Source organism: Anomaloglossus baeobatrachus, chromosome 1 (genome assembly GCF_048569485.1).
Source record: "Anomaloglossus baeobatrachus isolate aAnoBae1 chromosome 1, aAnoBae1.hap1, whole genome shotgun sequence".
NCBI lineage: Eukaryota > Metazoa > Chordata > Amphibia > Anura > Aromobatidae > Anomaloglossus > Anomaloglossus baeobatrachus.
In genome coordinates this window covers 183,001,221-183,025,354 of record NC_134353.1, presented here as the reverse complement: position 1 = coordinate 183,025,354, position 24,134 = coordinate 183,001,221, and the positions used below count along the sequence as shown (strand labels likewise).

At 41.2% G+C, this 24,134-nt stretch overlaps 1 protein-coding gene across 1 annotated transcript in view; it reads left to right on the top strand.

Annotated features, from left to right (window-relative positions):
• The window catches only part of TLL1 (tolloid like 1), a 207,693-nt gene that overhangs the window by 123,436 nt on the left and 60,123 nt on the right, over positions 1-24,134 (top strand). Inside the window, exons 4-10 of the mRNA XM_075347314.1 lie at positions 550-630; positions 747-899; positions 7,808-7,925; positions 12,050-12,228; positions 12,359-12,464; positions 17,563-17,687; positions 19,071-19,186. Coding sequence (XP_075203429.1) covers positions 550-630; positions 747-899; positions 7,808-7,925; positions 12,050-12,228; positions 12,359-12,464; positions 17,563-17,687; positions 19,071-19,186 — 878 coding nt within the window. The remainder of the gene's footprint in view (positions 1-549; positions 631-746; positions 900-7,807; positions 7,926-12,049; positions 12,229-12,358; positions 12,465-17,562; positions 17,688-19,070; positions 19,187-24,134) is intronic.

The window sequence follows — 24,134 nt, the reverse complement described above, 5'->3', positions numbered from 1 at the left end:
TTTCCTTTATTAGCATTTTTTGTTGTATCTGAGAAGCTCGGTGCTATTGATTAGAACGTGATGCAGGAATGCCTCTGAGATCCTATTACACCCTTCGAGCTGTGCTGTTCTAGTGTGATTTAAGGATGTGGTTTTTCAGATCCATTTCATACCCAATAAAGGCTTTAAAAAAATGTTTGTTCATTGCATTTTTGGGTGTCCTTTTTTTAGATGGCATAATAGTCTCTCGTTGGGAAAAATTCATCACCTGAAGATGAAAACAGTCAGCAGTATGCAATCTAGATGAAAGCAATGCGTCTGGCTGCCAATCAATATTTCACAAAAGATGTGAAGGTCACAAGGATCAGAGACACTTTAGATAATAATTTGATGATGTCATTGTCGTGACTTGTTTAGGAGAAAAAAAACGAGTTCTTGGCTGAGCCTCTAGAAATCAGATTAAAAATGACTTGAGCTAAGCGAGCTTTCCTTATAAGTCTAGTGTATAGCTTTTGTAGTTTGGCAATAGTGTTGATGATCACTAGTAACATCTTTTCTTATGTTTTCAAGGTGGCCTTGAAGAGCATGATCTGTCAAAAAAAAGAGGAGCACTCTATCAGCTTATAGACAGGATAAGAAGATTTGGCTCTGGTATTCCAACTATTTCTATAAGCCTTTAAAGCATCACGATAGTATATTAAAGCCACATTAATTGTGCTGTACTCACTCATACTGACTATGGACATAATGGAGATTTCAATTCACAGGTTATGAACGCACAAATGCAACTGGTGTAAAAGCAGATCTGACAACCTCAGGGAAAAGTCAAAAGAGAAGGATTCCCAGAGCTGCTACATCCCGAACAGAAAGAATATGGCCTGGAGGAGTTATTCCTTATGTTATTGGAGGCAATTTTACTGGTAAGATGCATTCTTTTGTAACACTCATGGTTTGTCATTACAGATATCAAAGCATTGTTGTGAAAGTGCTACTCCATTGCTTTTGCTCCTTTATTTAGCCTTACAGGTGCCCATACATCTAAGGCGGGCTTTGCACACTACGACATCGCAGGTGCGATATCTGTGGGCTCATGTCGAAAGTGACGCACTTCCTGCGTCGCTCTCGACATCGTAGTGTGTAAATCCTAGATGATACGATTAACGATCACAGAAGCGTCGTAATCGTATCATCGGTGTAGCGTCGGCAAATTCCATAATTACGCTGACGCGATGGTCCGATGTTGTTCCTCGCTCCTGCGGCAGCACACATCGCTGTGTGTGAAGTCGCAGGAGTGAGGAACATCTCCTACCTGCGTCACCGCGGCTCCCGCCGGCTATGCGGAAGGATAGAGGTGGGCGGGATGTTTACATCCCGCTCATCTCCGCCCCTCCGCTCCTATTGGCCGCCTGCCGTGTGACATTGCAGGGACGCCGCACGACCCGCCCCCTTAATAAGGAGGCGGTTCGCCGGCCACAGCGACGTCGCACGGCAGGTGAGTGCGTGTGAAGCTGCCGTAGCAATAATATTCGCTACGGCAGCTATCACAAAGATATCGCAGCTGCGACGGGGGCGGGGACTATCGCGCTTGGCATCGCAGCATCAGCTTGCGATGTCGTAGTGTGCAAAGCCCGCCTTAGACTAAAGTAGTCTGCATCTACTGACATCGGCTTGGTTGGCTGACAGTCTAATGTATATGGGGCCTCCTGACTCTCCCCCCAACAGTAATAAGAAGTGATATCCAGGCGGCACTCAAAATTGCAGGTGCTCGGTCAAGGGATGGCACACCCAAATAATATATGAACATAAGATCAGCACTCCAAAACTTGCAGTAATCTTTAGGATTTAATCCATAGACCACAGTACAAACAGAACGCTTTTCGGCTAGACCATTAGCCTTTGTCTCCCCCCCAACCGATGATGCTGGGGTACAGAAGGATCCATCCTGCTGAATTTCAATGTCTGATCTTTTTTTTTTTTTCTCACTGGAGATAAGCCGTTGCCAGAGGAGTCATTCAGTAGTATCTCTCGTAGAGAACACAGGCATAGTCAACTGAGCCAAATGTCCTTTGTATGGGGGAGAAGAGTTGTCTGTCAGCTGAAGAACCTCATATGTGGCCTAAGGGGCATTTCCACTGCAAAATAATCATGACGTAGCGTTGATTTTTATCTTGTGTAAACAGGCTGCTGATGACCCGATGAACTGGCTAAATGTTCGTTCATTATATGACAAGGAGGAAAAAGGAGAGATTCACTGTGTGATACCTGGTGGTAATGGTGAATTAGTAACTGCCCAGGGGCTGCTCACCTGCTTTTTTTTACAACCCTGGTTATGGCAGAGGATTAATCTGTGGCAGCTGGTGATGTCCTGTGCTCCCTGTAGATCCTAAGGAGCACCGTGAAGATACTTCTTCCGGGTAGATCACGTTATCGCGAGTGACCGGAAGTGCGTTACCGCAGATCCTGTCGCAAGGCAAAACAAAGGCCCGGTATCCCAGTAACCGCAGGTGCTATTGGTGAGGAAAACTCTATGCTCCCAGAGCTGCTCCCTCCGTTAATCCCTCGGCCGGGATATAACATAAAATAGGAGGAAAAGCACGGTGCGGGTGCGGGCTGGATGCTGGCGCGGTGCGCGGCCTGAAGGCACTGGTGCACTCACTATGATGACACAATACACTGGAGTCTCTGGCAAACCAAACTGGATGATGAATGGGGCCCGCAGCCGGCTGCAGCTTCTCCCTGAATGGGTTGGTGGTTTCCCTGCACCTTTTGATATGAATGTTTGACTCCTATGCCTAAGCAACGGTAGTCCGCTCCCCGCCTTACTGGTTGTCGGAAGAACCCTGTTTGCCCGCAGACGCTGGCCCTTTGGGTCTCTATGCCTTGGCGGTGGCTTTACACTGTATGGTTGGGCTGTTGTCTTCTAACGGGTCTTGTGTGGGATAGGTCCTTAAGTCCAGTCCTCAATCAGTTGATTTGACTCGGCCCTGTCGGTTTGGGGCTTTGTACTGGGTCTGAGTACCCCTCCTGGTGCTCCGGTTTCCAATCGGTTCCCCGGTTCGGTACCGACGGGCCACCGCCCGACCCCGGTCCCTACGGTTCCACCAGCTGTAATCCCAGCTTTTGCAGGCGGCCACCACCGTCTGCCTCCTTGCCAGAGGTGACTGGGCTCCAACCCAGCCACCTGAGTAGACTATTGGCAGGCCTGGTCGCAGGTCTGCCCTTGAGCTTGACTTCTTTCCTCCACTGTCAAGACTACTCTCCTTCACTGCTCTAGAACTTCTGCTAGTCTCCCTTTCTTTCCCGCCTCCAGGCCTGTGAACTCCTCGGTGGGCGGAGCCAACCACCTGGCTCCGCTCCCCTGGTGTGGACATCAAACGTGGAGGGTGGTGACAAGGTTTTTAAGTTTGGCTGCTGTCACCTTTTCAGGGAGGGGGTGTGTGTGCATGGGACTACCTGAGACGACCTGACTAGTCCAGGGCGTCACATGTGGGTTTTTTTAATATTGGTGTAAACAATCTTTCGATTAACTAATAGATTTGGGCTACGTTTGCCTTTGTAGTCAAGTTTTATAAGTAGCAACTTAAGGAAGAACTCCCACAATTTTTTTTATTCTAAACCTTAATGTAGTTTAAGTGACTTAATATACTAGCCAAATTCCATCTTCCGCGGTTTCCACTGGTTCTCTTCAGGATCATGTTTTTTCTTTTCCCACTTTTGGCTCAAACATAGACCCCAGTTGCATTTAAAATGTAAGTCTATGCATTGTCAGAAAGAGGCTTTATAGGCTAACATTGTAAAAGTAACTGCTGGCTCACCGATGGAGACCAGTTTGATCTGGAAAGTCAGAAATGCAAACAAGTTTGTGAGAAGACGACCAGAGCGGAAGTGAAAACTGGGGGAATATTGACAATTGCTGTGTGTATTACCACACTTACGTTAGGCGCCGCTCACATCAGCGGTATTTTTCTGCAGGGCCGGATCCGGTACAAATGCGTTTCAGCTCAATGCACCTCCAATGGAGTCACGGTGGGATGCGGTCACATGCACCGCATGTGACCGCATGTTGCTGCGATTACATAGTTAATAAATGGAGCTGAAATGCATTTGTACCGGTTCGGCCCTGCGGCAAAATGCTGCTGTTGAGCGCGGCCTTACTTACATTTAGACAGGTTTACAGTATAAATAATTTTATGCGAGTGCTTCATTATGCTCTCTCATGTGGATAGACTGTTCTCTTTATTGATGGATATCAAATTGTGAGTTATTCTAAAAAAAAAAGTAGAAGTTAAAGCAAACCTACAATAGACTGAAGAAAAAAACTAAACTATTGTAACTTTTAAAGTATCAGGTAATTTATAATATTTCTAAAAATACAATTTATAAATTTAAAATAAGACCTTTACTTGAAGTTTTATAACTTGTGTTGGGCTTTGCTCAGCTCTTCACATGGCGTTTGAGATTTTCAGTGCCTTCTTGGCAGTCTGCACGTTGTCACTTTTGTCAGCATTACTTGCTATTTAAAAAAGTGCTAGTTTGTAGTCTGCAGGTAAAGGGCTACTTGCATTATATTTATGTAAATCCTTATGTAAATGATTTTTATTATTATTATAATTATTATTATTATTAGACATACATGCACCGATTTGAAATAATTTTGCTTTAGGTGTTATCTATGGTTGAAGAGCTTGTCTGTAATATGAATGGTGTTTAAGCTTTTGTATATCTTTTTTTTAATATGATTTATTTATTGTTTTTATTCTTATTTTTTTGCCCTGATTTAATACATTGGTTGTATAAACAGAATATGACACATGCCTGTGTGTGGCCAAGATGAAGGTTAAGAGGGAATCTATTCTGGTATCATTAATCCTACAACAGAATTCAGCCTCTTTAAGCACGTGGTGAACATTAAACTGCATAGTAATCCACACTGGAGAACACAACTGACATAATTCTGGAAAAAAACTGTCTCAAAATATAAAAAAAGGGTGCTTATTTATATTCACTTGTACACATTTGTATGTAGCAGGGGAGGTCAGATAACTACATTTTGGTAGCTTTAAAGACTTATAGAGGGTTTTAATCGTGGAACTTTGCCATAGCAAATTATTTGGCTATAAGACTTTGACAGTTGTGCACTGTTCACTTTTTTGGCAAGCACACTGAATCTGTTCTTAGGTCCTCATGCACCAAGCGAATGACGAGCTTCTGTTTGATATGTCTGCCCAGTGTATCTTTTTATTTTATTTTTCTATGTAAAATTTATATCAGGAGTGAGTGCCTCTGTGTATCTACAATAGGCTCATTTAGTAAAGTTTAACTGTGCCTATGACTGGCTCTGACCTTGTTCTTGAAGTGCCTCAGCTCTACAGTAACACTAACGAGAGTAAAGGTCCCCATACTCAGTAGACTAATGTAGGCCGAACCCACCGATATCGACTAGTTTAGCCGACGGCCTAAAGGATATGGAGGCGCTGGCCAATTGATGGTGTGGAAAGATGTCAATCACGTATGTCCAATTTCCGACTGCCGATCACGTTGTTTTACCTAAGATAAGCCACCAACTGACATGTCACTTTGCAGTTTTCTCATAGAGTATGCAAGCAGTGCTCAGCTGAATGAGCGTTTCTGTACTCGTTGTATATGGGAGAGTCGGTTGAGATGTTTCATGGGTGGACATATCCTTGGTGCAGCCTGTGTAGTCACACAGCGCCAAAGAGTTAAGGTGGCCTAATTCTTCCTCCAAAGCAGATGGGATTCTGCATTTTGATGAGCTCTTAGGCAGCAAGGGGCCCATATATTTATCTTGCACAGAGGCCCGTTTCTGTCTGTGTCTGCCAGTGGGCTGAACGATTGTCCGAAGCATCATTCTGCCGACAGTCATCTTCATGTATTGCCAGCTGAATGCCAGCTAGAAACTGTGTGGCTGTGAAGTGGCCATGACCCATGGTGGTCAATAACCACTTCTGTTGGGTGATCAATAACATGCAGTCATTTTGATTTTGTAGGGGAATAGCTGATTCACCTTCAAGCACATGCAGTTTATTGTAATTGCAATGTAATTTTTGGTGATTAATCAGCTATTCTTGTACAAAATAAACATACTGTTTATTAACCTCTGCCTCACCAGCCAATTTTAGTTTTTAATTTCGCATTTTTCCTCCACTTCTTCCAAGATCCACAACTTTTTTTTATTTTTCCCAGCAAGAATAGTGAAAAAGAAATGCAAGTCTGCTATTGTTTTTTGGATTTTGCTTTTATGGTATTCACTGACTAGTAAAAATGACGACATGGAAACCTGATTCTCCAGATCAGTGCAATTTCAACAATATTATATTTGCATAATTATTTTTTTTAAATAGTGAAAAAATTCTGAAGCTTGTTTAAAAAGGAAAGTGGATTTGTGTGACCATTTTTCAAGGCCCGTAATAGTGAAGGGGAAGTCTTTATTTGTTTTGTATGTTCAGCTGATGTTCTTTTTCTCTTTTACAGTGTTTACTGTATTGGTTGATTAACTTTTACAGACATACTGTTACCCTATATGTTCATTAATAAATTACTTTTTTTTCATTTATTTTTAATTGGGAAACTGAGTAATTCATATATTTTTTTAATTTTCTAGTTTATTTTTTAGTCCCCCTAGTGTTTTAAAACTTATCATCTGATCACTCAAACAATATACTGCAATGCCACAATATTAAAGGGACACTTTCGCCAAGTTTGGTCCCCCATCTGAGAGCAGCATAATATAGAGACAAAGACCCTGATTCCTGTGTCACTTACTGTACTGCTTGCTTTCATTTTCATAAAATCAATGTTTTCTCTGCAGCAGATCTAGCAGTTATACAAAGCTCATGAATATGCTGGACTACCTGACAGCACAAAAAGTAGTCCTCTAATGATAATCTACTGCTGACTATACAGTGATTTTATCAAAACTACACTAAGCAGCCCAGTAAGTGAAACATCGCTGGAATCTGCTCTTACATTTTTCTGATATCGGACTAAGTGGCAAAAACCTGGCGACGGATTCCCTTTAAAGCATATCCTAAAAATTGTAATTTCCTTTGAGCTGCACAGGAGTATGAAAATGGCAGCATGATTATTCATTGGTGATGAAGCCGGCATCTAAATAATTACTATTCGTGTTCAAAGCTCGCTGCTGTTTAAGGCAGATACCAGCATTTACAATGTGTAGGTAGCTTGGCTGCTGAACAGGCTCCTGAACCGGCCCCCACACACGGTGAACCCAGAGCGCAAGTATATGTCAATTTGCTCTATTGGGTTGATCACAAAACATCAGTGGTTAATTGGCGCTGTGATGTTCTGTCACAGCTGTGACCTAGGCTCTTCGTCTTGTCCTACCTCCATTCCAGCTTGATTCTTTCTAACTGGAATGAAAAATGCAGGCTACCGCTATGATATGGCCATCTTACATATACGGCTCACAATAGAAATGGAATTACTATACCAGTGTTCCCACTCCACACAGTTACTCAATGTATTGTGCTAGCCATATGGTAATGACTATAATAAGTATCACAGAGTCGTAATCATTGATTACTTACTGCTACACAAATGACCTTACATATCCTCTTATCGCCAACACGTTTTCTGCCAACGTCTACATTCTTCTGTATTTGTAGAACAGAATCAGACATCATAATCTTTGTGTGTGCTAAGGCGTGGGGTATACTGTGCCTAGTACATTTATTGGCTCTGATGTGAAATTGCAGCTGTCTTGTGTTGCTTGCTCATCCTCGCTTTCAGAACATGGCTAGTATAAAATTGCTGTCTTTTTTTTTATTCCCTCTTGCATTTCCTCTAGGAAGTCAGAGAGCCATGTTCAAGCAGGCCATGAGACACTGGGAAAAGCACACCTGTGTAACCTTTATAGAGCGTACTGATGAGGAAAGCTACATTGTGTTTACATATAGGCCTTGTGGGTAAGGAACATGCCTTTTATTAATTGTGGGTTTTTTTATTTTTATTTGTACCGGTCTATAACTCTTCAGCTAAAGCACGAATGTACGCTGTTACAACCTTGATTATTCATACAAGCAAAAATGCCCTAAATTATGTTCTTACATCTGATAGATCTCCAAACTTCTACCCTATTACTTACCCATAAAATCCTATAACATTCCACCTGTGTGGCTCCACCGGCTTCCTCAAGTCTTGCCATTATAACATCCCATCCTTTAGTCAAGCCAATAACTAGACTCAGCAGTAACGTTTGCCTGTATTGCATGTGAAAGCTATGGCTAGTATTTGGATGTAGTGATCTCATAAATGGTGGATGAGATGTTATTATTGTAGGACCATCAGTAAGCATGGGGCCATCGGAAGATTGAAAGAGTAAGCAATAATAATAATAATCTTTATTTTATATAGCGCCAACATATTCCGCAGTGCTTTACATACATCAGCAACGCTATCCCAACTGGGGCTCACAATTAGAGTTGAGCACTTATCTAACTATTCGTACTCACTATACACATAACGAAAACTGTCTAAGGCTATGTGCGCATGTGTGCGTAATTCATGCAGTTACGCTGCGCTTTGTAGCGCAGCGTAACTGCATGCATCCTGCGTCCCCTGCACAATCTATGGAGATTGTGTAGGGGCCGTGCGCACGTGGCATATTAGAACGCAGCGCTTCGGCTGCTGCTCGAATCGCTGCGTTCTAAGAAGTGACATGTCACTTCTTCCGTGCGCTTTGCCAGCAGCCCCTGCTGTCTATGGCAGGAGCTGCAGGCAGAGCGCACGTTCTCGCCGGCACCATGCGCTTCAGAGCGCAGCTTTTCAGCTGTGCTCTGAAGCGCACCTTACGGTGCGGTGCAGAGCGCACGCGTGCGCACATAGCCTAATACTCGCATATTCATTCCGAATAGCAGGTGCAATGCAAGTCAGTGGGGAAAACTCGCAATGTAACAAGTAACCCAAATTCCGTACTATCGCTACTCGCACAAATAGTGCGGAATTCGAGTTACCCCGTTACATTGCGAGTATTCCCCATTGACTTGCATTGCACATGCTAATCAGAATGAATACACGAGTATTAGACAGTATTCGATATGAGTATAGCGAGTACAAATAGCTAGGTACTCGCTCATCTCTACTCACAATCTAAATTCCCTATCAGTATGACTTTGGAGTGTGGGAGGAAACTGGAGATCCTGGTGGAAACCAACACAATGATTATGTCTTTATTTTATATCATATCAACTTTTGGAAAACCAGTTGAACATGGGGCTGGAATCCTCAAATGCTCATTTTAATATCACACAGAAAATACTTCTACCCAAGGTCATTGTAATCGGGCATTGTATTATTGTTATTTGTCATTCAACAGAGTTGTCCAAGCAGAATTAATGTATTTCTTCACTAACTAATTTGTGTAGACTAGAAGATGAAAGCACTCCAATTATGGTCCAGACGTAGATGATATGTTTGTGTCGTATAATAAATACCTATTGTTTGGAGTGCCGTGGTTGTCTTCTCTATATATGCTCAATGCGTTATCCAGGAACTAGAATTTTTTTTTTTCTTTTTTTTTTATAATAGCAATCATTTATCTGCAATTTAAGACAGACTGGGAGTTTATTTCCCGGAATATAAACTTGCTGCATTTTTATAACCACCTCAGGTGTGGTCTGTTACAGTTCATATTTTATAGAAAAATTAATTTCTGAATTATCGAATACAGTTGAAAAGGTTAAGAATGTAGTTTAGGAATTCTAAAGTAGTCAGAAATTGGAAGCTTTCATATTCAGATTTTATTTTAAGAGAATTATACTATAAACACTAGGCACTTATATGAACTCCTCCATAAATGAGTGGAAATCCACACATTCAATATAAGTAAATTCCAGTAGTGTGCTTCTACAGGTTGTAATACAGCTTTAGGAACTTGAGCTGTAAATCTCAGGCCAGACGTGAAGAGATAAGATCTTGATTTGACATGCACTAACCTTTCATCTGGTCACGTGGTTGCTTGAGATCATGTTTATAAGTTGAGAGTTGACTATTTTATTATGGTTTAAAGACCAAAAGAATGAAGTAGAAGAATATAGGGTCATTTACGGTGTATGATTATCATGAAATTAGCATTCCTAAGATAATCGTGCCATCTAAACAGGCTGCTGATGACCCCATAAATGAGAAAAACCCTTCTTCAATGAGTGAAATTATCTTTCTGCTTACACAAAAAGATCATTGTTCTCGGCAGCGCATCATCCTGTGAAAACAGGACCTGTACCGCCAAGAACAATTGTAGCTTTTTCACATTGAAAGATCGATTTGGTTATATGCACATTGAGTATTTTTGCGGCAATTTTGGAGCCGAAACTGGAAGTTTTGGGGTAGGATTTTAGAGCGTTTCTGCTCTTACAAAAAGAACCTTAAGCTGAGTACACTCATAGGTTGTACTGCCTGTGGTCTGCTTGTGTAAACAGGCAATTACACGACTACAAGCTGGAAACATGTTGCTGGTCCACGGATGTTTAATGCTTCCCATCATGCACTGTAAATGCACCTTATATTATAAATTGACAACCTCACAATTATTCTATTCTGTAAAAGACACAAGGCTATAGTGTATTCAGTACTGTTGAATTAGTAGTATGGTCTTTAAATATTGCTTGATATGAACATACAAAACAGTATTATTCTTCAGAAAGATTGCAAAGTTGTTTCAGAAGAATAGGGCCAGTATACAAAGGGTAAGATAGTAATGACAATCTATCACAGAAAATCTGTTTCCCCAAAGAGAAGGGTTTGGTGGAATTCTGGAGATTTGATCCACACCAGAAAGATAAAAAGAACAAAAAATGACAAATCATTTGTAGGTTTTCAAAGTTCAATATGTGCTTGCACTTGAAAATTCTAACAGCCTCCCATCATTTAGATTAGATAAAATACTGGACATTTAAAGGGAACCTGTCAGGTCCAATATGCACCCAGAACCATGAGCAGTTCTGGGTGCATATTGCTAATCCCTGCCTTATCGTCCCTGTATACACTAACATAGATAAAGAGATCTTTAGATTTAGGTGATCTCACTCACCTCTCTGCCGCCATCGCGTCCGATGGGGGATTTCAGCTTAGTGCGCATGACCCCGGGGTGTGGGTCATGCGCACTATGAAGCCGAGTGTACACGTCATGGCTTCATACTGAAGTAGTGCGCATGACCAAAACTCCAATGGAGAGGTGAGTGAGATCATCCTGTGACACTGCGTATTCATTAGCATGTTAGCACACCCACAGGGGCGTACTAACCTGCTACTGGGGGCGACTGGCAAGGGAACTAACGCCCAGGGGACTAGTCCCCTCGCTCATTAGCATACGATAAAAAATCTTTAGAAATACTTTTTCTAAAAATCTCTATCTATGCTACTAGATACAGGGACTGTGAGGCAGGGATTAGCATTATGCACCCAGAACTGCTCGTGGTTCTGGGTGCATATTGGACTTGACAGGTTCCCTTTAAGAAGATATTTTGGGAAACTAAATATTTGCTCAAAAAAAGCCAAATCCAAAATGTAGTATTTGCTTTGATGCTTTGCGTTCTGATGTAAGCTCAGCTCTTGCTTGAGGGATTCTTGGTTGTAACAGGGTAACATGTATGTGTTAAGAGACATATGTTCCAAAATAATAAGAAATATTGATCGTGATGTGGAAGACAAACCTGGAAAAGCTATTCATGCTCATATATCACGACCTAGTCTTTATTGACCTCTTTCCCAATAAAGGTTTCAAGGTGTTCCTGAAAACCTCTCAGGATTACAATTAAACTATTGATATTAGGAAATAAATTTCGATGTCACCCTGCAGAATTGTATTTTTAGTACAACATCAATACATGGCGCAGTGTTCTCAGAATTGTTGTTGCTATGATACGATGGAAATCTGTGAGTGTAACAGATGTGACATGTAATAAATGATTCAAGTGGTCTATTAATAAACTTAACTCCTTTTCGATCAGAGAGTAGAAGTTAGTAATTGAGTGGAAATATGTTATGTTTGCCACTGGTGGGTAAAGGTTATATTCTTTCATATGTTCTGCAGGTGCTGTTCTTACGTGGGTCGACGAGGAAATGGCCCTCAAGCAATATCAATAGGCAAAAACTGTGACAAGTTTGGAATTGTGGTTCATGAGCTGGGTCATGTAATTGGCTTTTGGCATGAGCACACTCGCCCGGACCGAGATGACCATGTCACCATTATCAGGGAAAATATTCAACCAGGTAATTCTTTTAATTCTTTCTGTCTCTCATTTTCAAACTTGAGTTTTTGTTTTAATTAAAATTTTCTTCACTAAATTAATTTTTAAGTTACATATGTTTTGTTTTTGTTTGTTTTTTTTTTATTTCGCAGGCCAGGAGTACAACTTTCTGAAAATGGAGCCAGGAGAGGTGAACTCGCAAGGAGAACCATATGATTTTGAGAGCATCATGCATTATGCAAGGAACACCTTCTCAAGGTTGGAACCTCAGGTTATAATTTTTGACTTTTAATTCCATATTCTATAGTTGAATATATATCTATATATTTTTTAAGTAACATGGCTCATTAGGGATATACATTCAATAACTTCTTGCCTAATATTTATCTTTGTGCCTTTGCAATGCCCCAGGACTTGGCAGAGAGGGCCCATAAATACTATATTTAAATTGGGTTAACCCACTGATTATGGTATAACTGGCTGACAGATAATGTGACAGAAGGATATTTTAGGTTGAATTTCAAGAAAACTTTGCACTTTACTTCTTTCTAATGGACTAACCCTTGATAACCTATACACAGAATATCTAATAACTACTAGATTAGTGGGAGACCAATTTCTAAGATGGCATGGAAGTTGAGCATGTTCACCACCAGTCCAACTATCATTTATCTGATTTCTGAAAATAGCCAAGTAGTCTCCAGTAGACCCATACATAATGAAAAGAGTGATGGTGTCTAGGGCTTGCTCTACGTGGGGAACACTAGTTCTTTATTCTGGTTATTGGTGGGGCTCTTGGTGGTCTGTCTTTCATTGGAATACCCCTTTAGGGTAGATAAGCCACTGGAAGAGGTGTTTGGATGTGGATTTCGCTTTGTTGAAAACATATATATATATATATGTTCAGTCGAGGAGTAGTGGGCAAACAAACATGTTCTCAACAATGTTTGAAAATGTATTGTCAGCGTAAATGATTTTTCTGAAGATAGCATCAACATTGTATTCAAAATTGGGCTACACAGTCTGTTCTCAATGTTTAGGACATCTTTCTCAACATCGCTGGTGTCCCTGCAATCCATCCCCCTACGATCAAGTTGTTAGGGATAGGGAATAACTTTGTTATTTTAGGAGTAACCCTTTCAGTGGCAGAATGCAGATGTGACCTTCTTAAATGTTTCCCAACTGTTTTTGCTGTGCTGCAGTCCTCTCGATTTTTCTATATTTTCAAAAATTCCATCTCTACCAGCAATTCACATCTCAAGTTTTTATTTTAAAGTGTAGATTTTGCTTTGGATTTTCTTAAAATTACTATTTAATGAATAGTAATTACATTATGTGGTTCTTTTAGACATTATTTTATATGGTAGCCTTTCTCAGAGGCTATGATAAAGGAATTTCCACAAAGACATTTAGAGTTAAATCTTCTTCTGAATTATCCACCGTGTCAGCGTTAAAGGTGTTGTATAATGAGCTCCTGTATATCACACATAAATAGTAAAGCCACTTTGTATATTTTTAGTTTAAAGTCCTCAGTGAGATATGGCATCTGTTTTGTATTACACAATGTGCGATGTGTTAATGCATGATAAATGCTGAGATATATTGTCTAAACAAAGGAGAAAAGGGAAAAAAATGCTTACTGCTCTGTAATGAAATTCAAGTGCAGTGGAGTCCTGGGCGGGTGCCAAAATCACTGGTGGGGCACATCCAGTGTAATATACGTGAACGGAGAAAGACGGTGAAGACACGTCTAATCCAGGAGATTAAGATTAAAATAAAAAAACCTTTATTCAGATCATATTAAAAACATGTGCAAATGTTGCTGAACAGGACAACCTGAAGCGTTTCTGACGTCTACAGGAACCGTTAGTCATAGGAACTTCTTATGATGAAGGGTATCTGTAGACGTCACACGTTAGCTTGTCCTGGTCAGCGACATTTGCACGTTTTTAAAAAGATCTAAATAAAGATTTTTTATTTTCATCTTCTTGTCCTGGATTGGATGTGCCTTCACGATCTTTCTCCATTCAAGTATATTGTCTACACACTTTTTAGTTTATTAGGTGCGCAAACATTTAGTGGAATATTCGTTATAAAGAAGGACAGATAGATTTATCTTGCATCGTTGTAAAGGGCAGAGCAAGCTTCTGGCTGTATGTTATGTTACCTACTGGGATCATGTTCATTAATATTAAATTCCATGTATAATTACGTATTCTAACTAATGGCGAAATAAATGGCCAATTAGAAACTATTTCTTAACATAAAATATTGGGCGACTATATTATCATCTGATAAATTTAATAACTCTAAAGATGTCAAATTAATGGTAAGGTTGCAACATGCTTAAAGGGGTGGTTCACCCATTTTCATTATTGGCCACAACGATATTATGTTGAGAAACAAGGTTTGTCTCAAATACCTTGTGTTGCCAATAGTGCCTGTGAGCGGCGCTATTGCTTACCTCTCTTCCCCATCGCCTGACCCCCCCGGGCTCCATGACCTCGGGGATCCGGTGATGTCACGTCAACTTTCTGCCCACCTGGCATCATCACGGCCGGCCCCAGTCTCCATAAGTGACTGGGCTGTGGGCGAAGCTTCACTGCTCATCACAGCCCAGCATCACAGCGCAGCACCTCCCTGCTCACTCCTCCTTCACTGCAGAGCGGGCAAGCAGGAGGGATACTGGGCTGTGAGGAGCGATGAAACGCCGCCCACAGCCAAGTGACTAATGAAGACTAGGGCCAGCCGCGGTGATGTCAGGTGAACAGGAAGTTGACGTGACATCACCGGATCCCCAAGGGCACGGAGCTCGGGGGTCAGGTGATGGGGAAGAGCGGACTGCAATAGAGCCGCTCACAGGTACTATTGGCAACACATGGTATTTGAGACAAACCTTGTTTCTCAACAGAATATTGTTGTGGCCAATAATAATCTTTAAAGGCCTGCCTGTCCTTCCTCCACCCTGTCCTTCCTCCCTTCTTTCTCCCCTTGTAATAACAGAGACAGGGGGAGAAAGGATAGGTAGACAGACAGGGACGGCAAAACCCCACCCACCTATTAGATATTCCGTTGCACCTATTATCAAGTAACCATACATGTCACAAACTTTACCTCCCTATATTTCAGAAACTATACATACAATCTCACAACTAAAGGTATGTTTAGAATAAGCATGAAAGCGCCAGTTAAGTACTGACTTTAGTTTATATATGAAAATCCTTGTGATTTGTGTTCTTTAAACAGCATAATCATAAATTTTCAATTGATGCAGGTTCTGCTAGATGCAGGAGCCACATTCTTGAGATAAGGGCTAGGGATAAGCAATTTTTTTTTTAATTCAAATTTGCCAAATTTTCTCAGGATATTTGATTTGCAGCATATCAATTTGCGTGACTCTAAAGTTATCCAGAGCCTCCAATTTCACTTGTATGACACTAATCTCATTTTTTCACTCACTAGTCTTCTGGCAGCATTTACATGTTACAGCCAAGTTGCATTTTTTGTTTTGACTGCAATACAACTGCCATGTTTGTGCCACAATTTTTGGCAGAAAACAGCATTATGGTAGAAATATTTGAACAGTCTTACGGTTTCTTCAGTATTTTACAGCCTTCTCTTTCTTTCCTCCTTTGAGCTGTGACGTCCAGTAACTTTCCAGATTCACCATAAAATGCTGCATTTCCTGCTTCTGATTTTATGCGGGCTATGATTGTTCCTCCTTTATGCTATACCATGTGATGTGATAGTTACAAGGCATTGTTCGTCAGCTAGAGGTCATGTGAGGCTTCTCTGGCTGATGCGATCTTCTGCAATGTGAGAAATAGCAGCAGCCATCTGGGGGGGATTTGTATAAAGTAAATCACAATTTGTTAGAATTTGCTGGGTTTAGCACGTTTTTAAAGATTTAAAGTGAGCCTGAGATCTGAAAAATGCTGAACGAGCCATAAGCAGTGTGTATTAGACACTGGCTGTATGAATATGAGCTCTGCCAGGTATGTTTGGCTACTTTCACATTTCCGTCTTTTACCCTCAGCCACAGTCTTCTTGAGAAAAAACGGTATCCTGCAAAATTTTTTGCAGGATTCAGTTTTTCCCCTATAGAGTTGTATTACCGATGGATTGCGACTGATGGCATTTCGTTGCATCCATCTCGCGATGGATCGTTTGTGGAATGACTGACCGTCGGGTGGAAGCAACGCAGAATGTAACGTTTTTTGTGTTTGTCGGAAAAACTGACAGCGACTGATCCTTCGGCGTCCGTCGTTTTATATAATGAAAGCCTATGGGCTCGGAATCTGTCAAATGCCGGATTCCAGTGACTGGTCCGTCTTTTAGCAACTGAGCATGCTCAGATGTGTAAATTCCTTTCTGGTTAGAAATCTCTCTTTCTCTCTGTCTTTGTCTCTGTCTCTCTCGTCGCATCAATTTTCACACAATCTGACAGATCAGTCGCATCAGTCACAAAATGAATTGTGGCTGATGGAAAAAATGGAAGTGTAAAAGTAACCTAAGGCTGCTTTCACACTTGCATTGTTTTGCATCCGTCACAATCAGTTGTGTGACTGATCCAACGGATGCGTTGCAGATAGTGGCACAGCTGATGTGACTGATTCTGCAAAACAACGATCCGTTTTTTTTTTGTTTTTTTACTGTTTTGCTGGCTATAGTGAACGACCAACTGATCACCCGGCAGCCGGGCGATCAGCTGATCATTCACAGCAGCCGGGCGATCAGCTGATCATTCACAGTAGCCAGCCGGGCGATCAGCTGATCATTCACAGTAGCCAGCCGGGCGATCAGCTGATCATTCACAGTAGCCAGCCGGGCGATCAGCTGATCATTCACAAAAGCCGTCCGCAGGGCGATCAGCTGATCGTTCACAGTGGGGAAAAAAAAGGATTCCGCTGCTCAAAAAGCGCTACTTGCTGCGTTCTTGCCGCCCAATGGTTAGTCGTTCCACCACTGATCCGTCACGGGGAAAAAACGGAATCCTGCTAAATATTTTGCAGGATACCGTATTTCCTCAAGGCAACAGATTGCAACTGATGCAAAACAACGCAAGTGTGAAAGCAGCTTAAGACTATGACCGAGTCGTGCTCTAGACTAGTCCATGGTTTGTGCACCATGTATCCGATGTCAGGTTCAATTTAACGTTAATTCAATTTGCATCAAATTGCTTTGCTCATCTCTTATATAAACATAGATAAAAATATGTAATTGCAAATATTAAAAAAGAGTAACAAATTGTAAGCATATATAATTTTTAACGCTTGGTTCTTTTGAGTCATTTAACCAGAAGTGTCAGAAGTGTAATAGAACTGATGATTCTTTTTGTGTATGTATCATATTTCAGGGGTATGTTTCTGGATACAATTCTTCCCTCCCGAGATGACAATGGCGTCCGACCTTCTATTGGGCAGCGCACAAGGCTTAGTGCTGGAGATATTGCACAGGCACGAAAGCTTTATAGATGTCCAGGTACGAAACCGATCTGCAAACATGTATTATTCAACAGTTTATTTCTATATTTCTAAAGTTCAGAGGTGAATGAATGTAAATTGGTTGCAAGCGCAGTCAGCACAAGCAAATGTCTTTAAAGCGTATAACCTTTGCTAACATTGTATTTATTAGCTCTTTTCACTTCTTTCACAATTCTACAAAGGCAGCGGGAATTTACTTGTAGGACCTATTATCTAAATCCACACAACCGTATTTCAGTTAAATGGATACCACCCAGTGCTGTCATTTTGGTTTTTTTCCAAAATAAATACAATTCTGTTCCAAGTACCGTAAATACAGTAACTAAGTGTTATACACAAAGATTACGAAACAATATATAAACTATGCTCTTAGATGAGACGCAACATGTTTCTTACTGGATAGTCATTGTTTCGACCACAGGTACATTGACATATTCACTCGACAGGTAGTGTCAGTGTTGTACTGTTGAGAAATACATTTACACACTAAAAATGGCTAAACTTTGAGAAAATGACAGCAAAACTACAAATATGAATAAAATGGCCGTAAATTATTCTCCATATAAAATAGAGATGATGTTTAGACCATGACTGGTAAGTGGACATAAGCAGTATATTCAAGAGTCATCTGTTGACGCCAACCACTGTGATGGAAGTGTACCTTCTTGGTTGTTTTAAAGGGGTTGTCCACTCCTTTATCATTGATGGCATATCCTTTGGATAAGTCATCAATGTCTGATCGGCCAGGATCCAACACCCAGCACCCCAGACAATCAGCTGTCCTCTGAGTCAGATGTTCTCGGAGGTGGATATACAGTACCTGGCTGTGGCCACTATCAGAAGACATGGCAGCTCTGGAACTGAGCATTTTCAGCTGCCTGTTGCCCCTACCAGCACCACGAACAGCTGAATGGTGGGGGTTCAGGTGTCGATCAGACATTGATAACCTATCTTAAGGATAGGCCATCAGTATTAAAGTAATCGACAACCATTTTAAGATCATTGGAAAAAAATAGACATGAGCATAAAAACAAAGACATTCGGAACAGTGGTAAATTGAATTCTGTGGGGAATTATTGAACTGTCAAGTGCAGAAAGTGCACAAATTCTTCCCATTTTTATAAATGCCCAGTTGAACATTACATATAAATGATCTACTTAATAGCTAGAACTGTAATGTGGATGGAGTTACCAACAATGCACCCAGGCCGGAAATATGTGAATACTACTGGATTATATTTTCAGACACATGTCCTTTCCACTGGCTTTCTTTTGCAGACCAGATTATACTACAAAGATGCAACATTGTGTTATATTTTATTATTGATGCTTAGTGATCAATTTAAAACCACTTTGATGTATGTGATGAATCCTTTTTCAGCATGCGGAGAAACGTTACAAGATTCTACAGGAAATTTTTCATCTCCTGGATTTCCAAATGGCTATCCATCCTATACTCATTGCATATGGAGAATTTCTGTGACCCCTGGGGAAAAGGTACAGTGTTTTGTTTTCGTTTTACTGCTACATTTTGTGTTCTTCAAATGGAAGTTTAGAAACGAGTTAAAAACCTAGCTTGGATATTTAAGCATACTCTTTAAAAGGAATCTGTAAGATAAACTGTACCTACTCCCACCAACTACATTAATAGGTATAAAAATCAGTGAAATATAAAGTCACAGACACCTTTATATCTCATATCTGTTGCTGCATTCCAAAGCAATGAACATTTTAATTCTTATGTAAATAAGACATTATGTATATGTCAGAACACTTAACAAATCACTGTAATCAGAATTTGTTTCCCCTCCCAGTACTAGAATTTTTTTATTGATTGATAGGTCACTGTCTGTGTGACAGGCAAGGAAATTGGAGAGTAGGCTGTCATTCAAGCTAAAGAATCAGCTAAGTGCTCTGGAAATAACAGAGCATTTAACACCTAATTTGCATATTAATTAAAATGCTGATTACGCAGAAATGCAATAAGAGATTGAATATTTAAGAATATCATGATGGATTTATGCTTCAAAGATCTACATGCTCATATATATGGTTTGATGGAGGGGTTGATATTGCTGACAGATACTCTTTAACCCCTTCATGACCAATATGACTGATATAGCACATCTTGAACAGTTATCAGTTCCCGCATCATATCCGTCGCGACGCGTTATATCCGTCATGGATTAAAACTGTCACTGTATGAAAACACACAGTGACAGCTACATGCCGGCAGCGGTCACTGACAGCTGACCAGCATGGCCAGAGATGTGGGGACTCATTTTAGTGGTATTCACTCTCTGATTGCTGTAATCAGAATATCAACATGTGATCAGCGGGAGGTGCTGAAATATCAGTACTTCCCACTTCCCTGCATTTTCACCAAAAGAGCTCGGCATACTGGATAGCTAAGCTCCTGCAGTAACAACCAGAACTGGCACACACGCCGTTCCTGGCTGATTAAGGCCCGTTTCACATATCCAGCATTTCGCCAGATCCGGCACGCATGCAGTACAGTACATTCATTTACAGTGGAAGCGCAACACCATGCGGATAAATTCGGTTGTGCATAAAGCACACAACCACATGGTGTCACACTTCCACTGTAAATGAATGTACTGTACTAAATGCGTGCCGGATGCGTGAAACGTGCCTAACCCTCCTGATGCCGTGATGAGGATATTTAGACAGTTTTGGGAGAGGGCTTTCTCTCTCACCTCCATCGGCACCCCCGTGACAAACAATAACCTAGTGTGCCAGGTATGGTGGCCTGTTTGACCCATACATAGGCAGGGTCTAACAGGCAATCTGTCTGTGTAATCTGACAAGTCTCATTTATTGCAATACATAAATCACAATATCCATGTGGATTTATACCAAAAAAAAACAAAACTATACAATTATGCAGAATAGAGGATACATTGCATACTCCAAAAGCATATTAAAAAACAGGATAAAAAAGGAGAAATACATGCAAAAAATAATTTTATTAAAGAGTGCACTGGCAAGTTAAAACACCAATGGTTCACAGAAAGGAGAAGAAATGTAGAAGCTGGGACGGATAACAAACTGACAAAAAATAAATACAATTGTGCACAATTTACATAACCACAAAGGCCTAAAGTGCACAAAAGAGGTGACCCATAGGTGTTTTAACTTGCCACTGCACTTTAATAACATTATTTTTTGCAGCTATTACTCCTTTTTTTTTTATTGCAATACATGTCTATTGCAATGCATGAAACCAGTGATCAGAAGAATATAAATTAAAGTCCCATAGAGGGACTAAATAAAAAATGTAAAAATGTTAAGGAAAAAATTGCAAAAATTATTAAACCCCTCCCCCTAAGTAACGGAAAAAATATTGCCTCAATAAATATGAATATTGATGTAAAACCAAAAATGAACTAATAAGGTACACATATCCTCACATCTAGAAAGACACAATTTATAAAACTGACATATTTACCCCCTACAGTGAAAACCAAAAAAAGTGGCAAAAAATTATGCTTTTTCATCATATTTCCAAAATGATTGGAATAAAATACCATCAACAAGATGAATCAAAATAAAAATGGTTTAATTGGAAACGTCATCTTTTCCTGCGAAAAACAAGCCACAACAAAGCTATATCAGTTGAAAAATAAAAAAGCTATAGCTCTCAAAATACAGAGATGCAAAACAATACTTTTTCTTTAAAATTGTTTTCTCGCTTGCTTCATTGGGGGACAGACAACCCTGGCATAGTCTGCTGCCACCTGGAGGCTGACACTGACATTACATAAGAAATTCCCTCCTCCCAAGCAGACTTTACCTCCTCTGCTGGTCGCTGACTTCCTAAGTTTTTTTTTTTGTTTTTTTTGTTTTTTTGGTTTTTTTTTGTGGCAGTTGGAGGAGAGTCTGTTTCAGATCCATCTAAGGTGTTTGTTAACTTTTTTCTATTTCTATTTCATAGTCTTCTGGGCAACAGTGTGTAATTCTTGTGCACACTGTTTCACCCACATTGTGGCGGAGAGTACAGTCTGTACCCTCAGTCTATATATTCTCACGTCGCTTGGTTGGACCTCTTACCCTGCTATGTAGGTACAGGGCAGTGGTCCATATACGCCAGTACACTCCTGCCCATTCGCCCCTCATAGCATTTGTGTGCATTGCGTAGAAGATCGTGTTGTCTTCTGGACTGGTGAGTTTTCCCCTGTCCCATTTCACTCCATCTTCTCTCTCTTCCCACTTTCCTCTGTGTGTTGATTGCAGGGGGGGGCGACATGTGTGCATTCTCTGGGTACCTTTCCTGTGGCTGGGACGTGGTTGGTGGTGTGAGTGTAGAATTGTGTGGTGGCAGTCTTGTGTTGTGGTGGTTTCACCCTGCTTTCCTCCAGGTTGCCAGCTGTGATCATGCTTCCTTGCGGGGACTTGTTTTTTTTCTGGTCGTCAATCATCCTGTCTCTCCCAGCCATACAGTGCTACCGTTGCATTGCATGTGGTGCCCGTTGCCCTGTCCCTTTCTGTTCCGCCTCCACTTCTGGCATCAGCAACATTTTTCATCTTGTGTCCCTACAGTTCACTGGGATCTTGGTGAAGTTTCCTTGGCACCTAGCTTCGTGGATCGTAGTCTAGGTAGAACTGTCTCTGCTTGGTGGCTGATACTGCTTCTCCCTATCAGTGTCCCTTCACTGCTCACCTGCTTCCTCTGTCTCAGGATATCTGAGTCTAGAGAGGACCATGCCTGCCCTCCTGGCAGCCCGCTCTAGTCCCTTATTACACATGTGCTGTTTATGGTAATAAGTTTTCTTCTGGCCTGTACTCCTTTCCCCTTGCACATGCCTTGAGGACCCCAATAGTGTCAGAAGAGAGTATCTCTCCTTCTCTGTGGGCTCAAAATCTTACTCAGGCTGTTACTACAGAACAAACTAAGGTGTCTAAGACCCTGGTTGCTGCTGTTGATCAACTCCCTTTAACTTCTATTGGCCTGGAAGCTCAGACCCTCCTGTGACTTCTTAACAATATCGTAGACCTTAGCTGCGTTCTACATACCCTCGAGTATCTTCTCCTTCCAGATCTCTGTTGCTGGAAGGGCAACCTGAGGCCTTTCTATTTCCGCTGGGATTACATTCTCTGGACTAGCTTTAGCGTATAGTCTGTGCTGGACCTGTATTAGGTGGAAAGGTTGAGACATATGATTGAGAGTTTGATTACAGCTGTTGATTCTTCCCTAGCAGTCAGACCAGGAGACCCCCGTCCACTTAATGAAGCAGATTTCTTTAGGAAAGGCAAGCGAGTGCTTAAAACCTTTATGGATCATGAACAGTTTACTGAGGTAATACAGAAAGCCTTGTATTTCGACATCTTCTACCTACTAGGCGATGCTCTGTGGCCTTACCCAGAGCACCCAGACCTTTTTTTCTCAGCGTCCATTCTACCACTCCAGTTTACAGCTGCTTGCTATAATGCTATGTTGACTTTACTGTTCTGAGGAGGTTAGGCCTCTTCGAGACAGTTATTTAGACCATGCTTAATGCATGAAATCATCACATTTACTACTGCACTTTTAAGGCTTTCTTTCACTGGTGCGAATCAATGTTTACTTCTCCGATGTCCTTTTACTTGCCTACACTGCTTTCCTTTATTTGCAGTCTGCACTAGAAGCAAGGATAGCGCTTAATTGGCTTAAAGGCTAGGTTTCCACTCTGGCTATTTTGTTCCAAAAGGATTTGGTCACTGAGCCACAGATCAGGACTTTTTTTTTTTCAGGGGGTGGCACATATTAAGGCCACTTTACACGCAATGACATCGCTAACGAGATGTCGTTGGGGTCACGGAATTCGTGACGCACATCCGGCCTCGCTAGCGACGTCGTTGCGTGTGAAACGCAGGAACGACCGTTAACGATCAAAAATACTCACCATATCGTTGATTGTTGACACGTCGTTCTAATCCCAAATATCGTTGCTGCTGCAGGTACGATGTTGTTCGTCGTTCCTGCGGTAGCACACATCGCATTGTTAGGCCACTTCCAAGGTGACTATCTCTCGCTGGATCAGAAGAACTATAGTTCAGGCTTATTGATTGAAGAATAGGGCTCTCCCATTTAGTGTTAAATCGTATTCTACAGGAGTGGGTAGGGCTTCTTGGATGGTTCATCATCAGGCCTCGACCCTGCAGTTTTGTAAAGCAGCTAATTGGGCATCATTATATACCTTTTCTAAGTTTTACAGGGTCCATACCTTTGCTTCGGCCAATGCTAGTTTGGGCAGGAAAATGTTACAAGTAGCAATTACTCAGGCTTGCGCTTGAGCTTCACCAGTAAGTTCTGTTTATCTTTTGTGTTTGCCCCCCTCAGGGACATCTTTAGGACATCCCAGGGTTCTGTGTTCCCCAATGAAGCGACCGAGAAAAGTAGATTTTTGATACTCATCATAAAATCTGTTTCTCGTTAGTTTTCATT